Raw genomic sequence first — 10,859 nt, 5'->3', positions numbered from 1 at the left:
TGGCGTACTTGAAAAGACTCTTGGTCCGTACAAAAAATGCACAAAATAGTCCCCATATCATTTAGCATATTAGGGGAATTAATCAAAGTAAAAATGAACTTTATAGGCATAAAATGTGTGAGGTTGGGCGATCGAACCCCAGGTGAACAAATCACCTCGGGCGCCCTAACTCTTGAGAAGTCAACAATTTGACCCGTCTTCGGGGGATTGAACCTATGCTGTATAAAGTGGCTCGGGCGACCGAACTAATCAACATGTTGACTTGGTCTTCGGGCACCTGAACCCTTTTTGAACGTACCTTCTTCGGGCACCTGAATGCCTGTCAAGACACTTTTCAATTAGTTGGGTGACAAACAGTTTATGTTCAAAAAGAGGTTCGGATTACTGAACTTGTTGGTTCGATTAATTGAACTCAGTTTCGGGCACCCGAACCGTAGATAGAGAGTTTCTGTCTTTGGTTCAGCCAACCGAGCCCAGACTCGGGCACTCGAACGTTCAAGGGTGGCTTTTCTGATTGAGTTTGTTCGGGCGACCGAACCAAGGTTCAGCCACCCGAACCTGGACGGGTTTAAAATATTTTAACCGTGGTAAAGTTGGGTTAATTGTGTTTAAGCTATATGAAACTTTTCTAAGAATGCCCAATAGGTCCCAAACGGTTATATTTTTAACCTTGTCTATAAATATGAGTTCATTTGTGTGGATTAGCAAGAGATTAAGAAAAATCATTAGCTAAAATCTTGTCAAACCCAAAATCCCATTTTGCCTATAAAACTTCCAAACACTCTCACACTTTCATTCCATTGATTATTTTTAGCCTTGTGAGATTTCTTGCTTGGGTTATTGCTTAGTAGTATTTCTCATACTTCCATTGTTTTTCTTGGTTGATTGGTATTGATTTTGGGGAGTTAAGCAAGGTTTTCGCATAGATTTGATTTAATAAATCTCGTGTTGGGAAAAACCTAGTAGCTTAAGGATCTTTGCATTGTCATTGCAAAGATTCTTATAGTTTGATTTTGTTGTGCAAAATATTTTTAACAAACTATATTATTCTTTCAAGCAACTCTTGAGCATATTACATTGAAGAAAATATTTTGAGTTGTTTTGAATATTTGCAGCATCTTTGAAACCCTGGTTTATTATTGAGATTTGATATTCACTATTTCAAAGAAATAGCTTGATTAGAACACCTCTTGAGCATATTAACGATCATATCTTGTTTGGTGTAGTTTGCACAAAAATACACATCACTGAGCTTACATTTACCTACATTGTTGATGTGCATTTGATTGATTAAGTATACTCTGCGTATCTAGGTACACATTTGCTTTACATGAAAGCATAATCACTGTACCATTTTGTTGTATTTCAAATACTGTTGTATTTCTAGGTTTCAGGCATGGGCCTGAAGAGGGAGACTAGCCCTTTGAAATAGTCCCAGATTGGCTTTGACCCAGTTAGGAAAGCTAGGTGTGCCATCCTGGTAAGGCGTGTTGGTTGAAGTCAATCCTTTAATTGACCTGGTTAAGGTTAAGGTTAGCCCTGTGGTAATTGACCTGATTGTATTAGGTGCCGCTCCACCCGTTAAGTGAGCCATTAGTGGAATCTTCGGGCTTGCGAGTTAGAGGTGGGTATGTAGGCACAGTTGGCCGAACCTTGATAACATATTGTGTGCCTTGTTTATATTTCTGCTCTTTATATTTACCACACATGTATGTTATAATTGGTGAATGTTGCGCATGATTTTAATTTCTGCACGTTGTATCTATCTGCGCATTTGGAACTGCATAGACAGACCCTAGGTTACTGCTAGATTAGTTTAACCTAGGCGATAAATTTTTAAATTCTGATTCACCCTCCCTCTTGGGAATACACCAAAGCTAACACGTAGAGAGCCCCCTTTCAGCCTTGTTTATATTTCTGCTCTTTATATTTACCACACATGTATGTTATAATTGGTGAATGTTGCGCATGATTTTAATTTCCACACGTTGTATCTATCTGCGCATTTGGAACTGCATAGACAGGCCCTAGGTTACTGCTAGATTAGTTTAACCTAGGCGATAAATTTTTAAATTCTGATTCACCCCCCTTCTTGGGCATACACCAAAGCTAACACGTAGAGAGCCCCCTTTAAGCACTCACTCACTCTCTGTCTCTGTCTCTGTCTCTCTCTCTCTCTCTCTCTCTCTCTCTCTCTCTCTCTCTCTCTCTCTTTTGTTCTCTCTCTCTCTCACTCTCCTCGATTTTTTTAGCCTAATGAGCGCCAATCAAAAATCAAAAAAATACCGCTAGCTCCATTCTCCGCCACCGACATTTCTATCAGAGTGAATTTTTCGTAGGAGCTACGTAGGTATATCTCTTGTGGTAAGGTAAATTCTCACTTTTACCTCAATTTTTCTTAAATCTTAAGCCAGATTTACGATCGGACACCACTACGAGAATCTAGGGATGATTTTTTACAAGTCTAGCGGATCGGATTTCTCGTGGGGTCATCGTAGGCATAGCCCCAAAACTAGGATAGGGGTTATTTAGAGATTAATTGTTATTTAATTAATGTAGATTTGTAAATGTTAGAATATTGGGCATTTTGTGGTTGAACTAGGGTTGTTGAATTCAGGGTTTGGGTAAGCATCATGGGTATAATTTCGGGATCCCTGTAGGCATCGTTCAGGAAATCAGGTAAGGAGAATAAATTAAAATAATATTTGTTGAGAATTATAGACTGAGAAATTATGTGAAAACGAAATATGATATTTTTCCTGAAATTATTATGATATGATTATCAGATAAAAAGGCTGTGGCATAGGAGTTATACTGAGAACATGTTTGAATTGAGTTGTGTGATTTGCATGAAGAAAATAGGAATATGATATAAATATATATACGGAAAGGTTTTGTGCAGAGATGATTTAAAAGAAACCCAGTGCTATGTATATACTGACTTGAAACAAAATGAGAATTGTTTTATTAAGAAATAATGAAAATAATATATGTATATGTATATTGAAGAGTTTTATGAGAAATGACGAAAAGAGAAACATGGATATGTATATTGGAAAAATGATGAAATGCTTTATTGAGAAATGTTGAAATGTATGAAATGATATATGTATATGTATATGTATGTATGTATGTATGTATGTATGTATGTATGTATTAGTATGAGATGAAATGTAAATATGAAAATGGGAATATTGCAATGTAAATTCTGCAATATGAATATTGAAATGTGGAAATTGAAATGTGAAAGTTGAAATGTGAAAAGTAAATTGAGAATGATGAATGTAAATACTGGGAAATGTGAACGTTGCAAAGTTCGAAAGCTGCAATGGGATCATTGAAATGTGATTGATGAAATGCCAATTGCGTAAATATGGTTGTGTAAGAATGAATTTGAGCAATGGTTTAAAAGCTTATAAAATCTTATGTTTTATATCTATATGATTATGAGCATATATATATATATATATATATATATATATATATATATTAGTGTATTTTCTTAAATAAATTGATGATTTGAAAAGTAAAATGTGTTATAACTAAAATCATATTGTCACACACTGTAAATAATTTATTCTGTCTTACTAAGATGTGTCTCACCCAAATTATCTAAACTTTTCATGGAACAGAGGCAGACCAGGTGATAGAGCTCTGTGTTAGTAGGGAGTTGAGACCCTGATATACAAGGTGAGTCTTTGGACTAGGGAAGTGTGATTCCCCTAGGGTTGTATTGTATGTGGGTATGAGATAGAAATGTATGTATATGGATATTGATACTCTGGGTATTGTGTTCTGGATGGTATGTACATTATGTCTTCTGTTGTTAGGTTAATATAAATAAAATGCCCGTTTACTCAGTACCCAATGCGGGTCGGGTTCTAAGAGTGGTATTAGAATTGTTGACGTGACCAATGTGATGTTTGATGTGTATGATTTAATCATTATTTGCTATTTATTTTTAAAAAATTGTATGAAAAATTGGGGCGTCATACGAATCGTTTAGAAAAATCATTACAACATATATTTATCATATACTCAAGTTTAATTGGTTCAAAATCTAGAAAAATTCTGACATAATCTATTCCCCTTACCTTATCCCAAGAGTGATGCCTATGACGCCCTAACAACAAAATCTCCTCGATTAAAATGTTGGTGGCCGAAATTGGATCCCATGGATATTTTCGTTCTTCAATCGACATAGGTTTCGCCAAGAAAATTGATGAGAGAGAGAGAGAGAGAGAGAGAGAGAGAGAGAGAGAGCGAGAGAGCGAGAATGGTGCAGGGGGGGAATGTTATATATATATTATTATATTATTATATTATATTAATATATTTTTATTTAATTAATTATTTAATTATTATTATTATTATTTTTAGGATCATACATTTTTGGCTCTTTTATGATTTCATCGGATTTTTGTTTTGCTGGTCTATATGTTTGTCTTTAGTTTGTAGGTAACTTGTTTTTGTTTGTGATTGTTTATTTTGAATTCACTTGGGCATGTTTAATTTATTTTAGTTGGTTAAATGATACAGGTTTTGATAGTCTGGCTGTGGTTTTGGTGGCTAAGCTGGTTTTGTTAACTATTTGTAAATCCCTTGTAATATATTTGTAATCACGGGTTTCCTCTACCATAAGTGAGGGCTATCAATAAAGTTTGGATTTTCATTAAATAAATAAACAAAAATAAAAATAAAATAAAATAATATACCATCCTAGTACCATGTGACATCCTAATTGATACCATCTGACAAATAGGACATACTAGTTAGGCTTAATATATATACCAACTAGCTAGAGAAATGGATGGACATTAGTTGAATGAATGGTACCAAACGGGATGATAACATGGTACCTGAAATATGGCACCCCATTGTGATTGGGTCGGAAGAGTTATTCCAAAATGGATATTGTACTACATGTCCACCCTATCTCTATCCAAATGTCATCCCACAAAATATTAAGTACAACAAATATATATATAGGATCTAACAAGAATTTGCCATATATACCAAAAAAAAAAAATACAAAATACATACACATGACCAAAATCATGTTAGATTCCATACAAGCATCAATGTATCTAATATTTTCTCGACTATTAAAAAGCCTTTTATAAGGCCTCTCTGTTTGTACAAATAGAGTCCTCAACCACCACTATAAACACCACAAACACCACAAACACTCCCCTTGAAATCCGTAGGGAGAACTCTAAAAATAGCCACATGTAGACTTGGTCTCCCTTTATGGATCCATCTTCTTCCAACTTTCTTTCTAAAGCTTGCAGCCTTCCACATTTCTCGCTCTCTCTCTCTCTCTCTCAAAATCAAATCCTCTTCTTCAATGATTTCCTCAGTATTCATCCAATGCTTTATTTTGCTGCATCCATTTCTTTAAATATGCCTCTCCCTTTTTCGAGTTATAAAACCACAAAATAGCCCAATCATGCAACATATAGCAATCCGAAGCACGTAATTTCTTGTGGCTCACTGAAATATATGGTGTTCATCTTAATTTCTGAGAGAAGGAGTCGACATATACGTAAGATGATATGCAGTAGTTTTACCTTCTAGGTACATATATATCCATACACATTAATTTCAAGAAACCTTCAACAATTGATATTCGAGGAATCTCAATGGTAGAAATTGAAGTTTAATGATCTAAAAGAAAGATCTATCGAATTCTAACTAGTATTCGAACATATATGCACTTGCACACAAAATTAAATTTTTTTTCATCTATGAAGTGCATGGTCTATGTCATCCATGGGCTAATGAAAGCAGCGCAAGAAGCACATTTGTATGTATAACTGCATGCATGTAAATAAAGGATTGAAAACCACAAGTACATACATATAGATATACAAAAATAAAAAAAAATGGCATCCCTATCTGCAAATCCATCGAAGAAGGCAATACGCAGCCCTGGGGGTTCTTCTGGATCGTCTCAAGCTCGCAACTCCACCGGTCAAACGGTAAAATTTGCAAGACGAACTTCAAGCGGGCGATATGTGAGTCTTTCAAGGGAAGATCTTGACATGTCAGGAGAAATATCGGGGGACTACATGAACTACACAGTGCACATTCCTTCAACACCAGATAATCAGCCAATGGACACGTCGGTGGCCGTGAAGGCAGAAGAACAGTATGTGTCAAATTCTCTATTCACGGGGGGGTTCAATAGCGTGACGCGTGCCCATCTAATGGACAAGGTGATCGACTCGGAGGTCAGTCACCCTCAGATGGCAGGAGCCAGGGGCTCCGCCTGTTCCATGCCTGGTTGTGATGGGAAGGTCATGAAGGATGAAAGAGGAGCCGATGTTACTCCTTGTGAATGCAGGTACGACCTCGATCCTACATAATTATTTAATTTGTGATTTGTATTGTACTGGATGATAACTTATGGATCATAAATTAATTTAATTGTCGCTTAAGCTGGTAGATGCATAACATAAGCTCATTGTTTAATGATTAATTTTATAACATTTTGGAATATCATTTGGATTGCATGCAAAAATATATAAATACACGCAATGCATGTGTATGCAGGTTCAAAATTTGCAGAGATTGCTACCTGGAAGCCCAAAAAGAGACGGGATTGTGCCCAGGGTGCAAGGAGTTGTACAAGACAGGAGAGTATGATGATGATGTGCCAGATTTTTCAAGCGGGGCGCTGCCACTTCCAGCTCCTCATCACGACAATTCAAAAGGGGATCGCAATAATAATATGTCAATGATGAAAAGGAATCAAACTGGAGAATTTGATCATAATCGGTGGCTATTCGAGACGAAGGGCACTTATGGGTATGGGAACGCCTTTTGGCCCCAAGATGACATGTATGACGAGGGGGATGACGGCTTGCAAGGCAGCATGATGGAAACAATGGAAAAGCCTTGGAAACCCCTCAGTCGGAGGATGCCTATCCAAGCTGCAATCATCAGCCCTTATAGGTAAATGTGTGTGTGTGTATGCATGTATATATATAGTTACTCATTTTGTACATCTATTAATTAATTCATTAAAATTTATTTCAATTCATCAGCTCCTGCAACATTTTACTTAATTTCGTCCATGCACGTTCATTAATTAATGTGTGTTTGTCTGTGTATTAATCAGGTTGTTGATTTTAGTTCGAATGGTGGTGCTTGTGTTCTTCTTGACATGGCGAGTGAGACATCCAAACGAGGAGGCCATTTGGCTGTGGTTGATGTCAGTGGTGTGCGAGATTTGGTTCGCCTTTTCTTGGGTGCTAGATCAGGTTCCCAAGCTCTGCCCCATCAACCGTTCCACTGACCTCCAGGCCCTCCGTGACAAATTTGACCTGCCCTCACCATCTAATCCCTCCGGCAGATCTGACCTCCCCGGGGTCGACATCTTTGTGTCTACAGCTGACCCCGAAAAGGAGCCGCCCCTTGTCACGGCGAACACCATATTATCAATCTTGGCCGCAGATTACCCTGTGGAGAAGCTGGCATGTTATATTTCAGACGATGGAGGGGCGTTGCTCACCTTTGAAGCCATGGCCGAAGCCGCGAGCTTTGCTAACCTGTGGGTGCCTTTCTGCCGCAAGCATGATATTGAACCTAGGAACCCAGAGAGCTACTTTACCATAAAGGGAGACCCAACCAAGAACAAAAGCAGGTCTGATTTTGTTAAGGATCGGAGGAGGGTGAAGAGGGAGTACGATGAATTCAAGGTGAGGATAAATGGATTGCCAGATTCCATTCGGAGGAGGTCAGACGCATTCAATGCCAGGGAGGAGATGAAGATGTTGAAGCACATGAGAGAGAATGCTGGGGCTGAATCTTTGGAGCCAATGAAAGTTCAGAAGGCCACATGGATGGCTGATGGGACTCACTGGCCTGGCAGCTGGGCGGTGCCTGCCAGTGACCATGCCAAGGGAGATCATGCTGGGATTCTTCAAGTAATGCTGAAGCCTCCCAGCAATGAGCCATTAATGGGTGGGTCTGACGACAAGATCATAGACTTTTCTAATGTGGACATACGACTACCTATGTTTGTGTATATGTCACGAGAGAAGAGGCCAGGCTACGACCACAACAAGAAAGCCGGCGCCATGAACGCCCTGGTAAGAGCATCTGCAATTCTATCCAATGGCCCCTTCATTCTCAACCTCGATTGCGACCACTACATCTACAACTGCAAAGCTATACGGGAAGGCATGTGCTTCATGATGGACAGAGGCGGCGAGATCATATGCTACATTCAATTTCCCCAAAGATTCGAAGGAATCGATCCCTCCGACCGCTATGCGAATCACAACACTGTATTTTTTGATGGCAACATGCGAGCGCTTGATGGAGTGCAGGTGCGTATATATATATATATATATGTTCGTGTGTGTGTGTGTGTGTATAATTATCCTATTTGGTGATGTACAACTACATATCCTAGATTATATAGCACTTGCTCATACGGATCAATGTGAGCGTGTATGTTTATGTGCATGTGTGTATATACATATCCCAAATGTATGTTGCAGGGTCCAGTTTATGTGGGGACTGGATGCATGTTCAGGCGGTTTGCACTGTATGGGTTTGATCCACCACAATCAGATAAGATGGAAAACAAAGCAAACTCAGAAATGCAAACCTTGAAGCCCAGCGATTTGGATCCAGATCTAGATGTGAATCTACTTCCCAAGCGGTTTGGGAATTCTACAATGCTTGCAGAATCTATACCTGTAGCTGAATTCCAAGGACGCCCCATTGCCGACCACCCTGCGGTCAGGTATGGCCGCCCTCCTGGCGCCCTCCGAGTCCCTCGTGACCCTCTCGATGCCACCTCTGTCGCTGAAGCAGTCAATGTCATATCTTGCTGGTACGCGCGCATGCCCATGGAGTTATATTTATTCATTTCTTTCTTTCCTTTTTACATTAATTAATTATGTAAAGTATGTATGTATATATATATATATATATGCAAGTATAGGTATGAGGATAAGACTGAATGGGGGGATAGAGTGGGCTGGATCTATGGGTCAGTGACGGAGGACGTGGTGACAGGGTTCCGAATGCACAATCGTGGGTGGCACTCCGTCTACTGCATCACCAAGCGCGACGCCTTCCGGGGTTCAGCTCCAATCAATCTGACCGACAGGCTCCATCAAGTGCTCCGATGGGCCACAGGCTCCGTGGAGATTTTCTTTTCCAGGAACAATGCATTGCTAGCATCCTCGCGTCTCAAGTTCCTGCAACGCTTGGCCTATCTCAATGTTGGGATCTACCCTTTCACTTCCATGTTTCTCATCGTCTACTGCTTCTTGCCCGCCCTTTCTCTTTTATCTGGGCATTTCATTGTACAAACACTGAACGTGTCGTTTCTAATATACCTGCTAATCATAACCATTTGCCTAATCATGCTGGCGATCTTGGAAGTGAAGTGGTCGGGGGTGGGATTGGAAGAGTGGTGGAGAAATGAACAGTTTTGGCTCATCTCAGGAACCAGCGCCCACTTGGCGGCCGTCGTGCAGGGCCTTCTCAAAGTTATTGCAGGCATCGAAATATCCTTCACATTGACTTCCAAATCTGCGGGAGAAGATAACGACGATATCTACGCTGACTTGTATTTGGTGAAGTGGACTTCGCTGATGATTCCCCCAATCGTCATCGCAATGATGAACATAATTGCGCTTGCAGTTGCTTTCTCTAGGACCATCTACAGTACCGTTCCTCAATGGAGTAAGTTTGTAGGTGGAGCCTTCTTCAGCTTCTGGGTGTTGGCTCATTTGTATCCTTTTGCAAAGGGTTTGATGGGAAGGAGAGGGAAGACGCCCACAATTGTATTTGTTTGGTCAGGTCTCATAGCTATTACACTTTCATTGCTCTGGATATCCATCAGTCCTCCCAAAGGGAGCACTGCCCAAGCCGATGGTGTGGGAGGGGGCTTCCAATTCCCATGATTGATCAGTGGTCGCGACCCAACTACATACCTTTAATTTAATTTTCTTCCCATGTACCCCCTCCCACCTTTAAAATTTTTTTTTTCCCTCTCTTTTAAACTTTAATTTTGATGTAAAACTTAACTATGATACGGCGGCTGGATTCAATTATATATTTTAGGTCCATAGCCAGTTAGTTTGTACATCGGCCTGTACATGATGTACAGGGCATGCATAATGCACATAATTATTTGTTCCATATTATTCAATAAAAACAACAAAAGCAGTTGGAATGATTTGATGCCCAGCCAGTTCATGCAAACCATCAAATGTATGATAAAAAGACCAATTAACATGGTAGCAAGCTGTTACACTAGATTAATTGCAGCAAAATTTATACAAACATATATTAATATTGCCCATATGTAGGAGGGTCAGACAAACTCAAATCTATAACTAGAGGCTACACACACACACACATTCTTGATGATGAATAGTTGAATAGGAGGAGAAACTTATGATGGTAAAAGAAAAACTTAAAAGAGACCCAGGGCACTAGCTGGCTAGTAGCTGGACTATTAAAAATTGTCATGTACATGTTAACTATGTGGCCAAACAACTATCTTAATTTATCAACATATGGTGGGAATAGACATGCTAAATAGGTGGGGGATGTGTCAAAATGAGTCGATGATTGTTGGATACCAAGTGAAACTTACAGCCTTGGTGTTGGGTACTTGGGTGTATTTGCCCACGTACATATATATACTAGGAAGAACATTAGGGAGACCTAAAACTATCCTTGCAAGCCAAATTTTGGTTATAGATGCAGCTACGAGGAGGTCCTCTACCACCTTAGACATCATTGTCACCACATCTTTACACCATTTTGAGGGTTATTTTGTTATTGGTTGAAATACACAATATATTATTAATTACCTTTGTTACATA

General features: G+C 39.3%; 1 protein-coding gene across 1 annotated transcript; it reads left to right on the top strand.

Annotated features, from left to right (window-relative positions):
* Window positions 1–5,885: 5,885 nt before the first annotated feature.
* On the top strand, window positions 5,886–9,929 carry LOC131155440 (cellulose synthase-like protein D4). The gene is made up of 5 exons (XM_058108573.1): window positions 5,886–6,346; window positions 6,556–6,957; window positions 7,124–8,336; window positions 8,511–8,848; window positions 8,960–9,929. Exons 1-5 carry the CDS (start codon window positions 5,886–5,888, stop codon window positions 9,927–9,929), a joined length of 3,384 nt encoding a protein of 1,127 aa, XP_057964556.1.
* The last annotated feature ends 930 nt before the right edge of the window (window positions 9,930–10,859 follow it).

Source organism: Malania oleifera, chromosome 5 (genome assembly GCF_029873635.1).
Source record: "Malania oleifera isolate guangnan ecotype guangnan chromosome 5, ASM2987363v1, whole genome shotgun sequence".
Taxonomy (NCBI): Eukaryota; Viridiplantae; Streptophyta; class Magnoliopsida; order Santalales; family Ximeniaceae; genus Malania; species Malania oleifera.
The sequence above is the reverse complement of the archived record's forward strand: the minus strand, read 5'-3'. Positions and strand labels throughout refer to the sequence as shown.

Excerpts from the sequence above, each read along its gene's own strand:
- LOC131155440 (XM_058108573.1), top strand. The coding sequence starts at position 5,886 with ATGGCATCCCTATCTGCAAATCCATCGAAGAAGGCAATACGCAGCCCT. Across the intron at positions 6,347-6,555 it reads GTTACTCCTTGTGAATGCAG|GTTCAAAATTTGCAGAGATT; the intron begins GTACGACCTCGA and ends ATGTGTATGCAG. Across the intron at positions 8,849-8,959 it reads GTCAATGTCATATCTTGCTG|GTATGAGGATAAGACTGAAT; the intron begins GTACGCGCGCAT and ends ATGCAAGTATAG.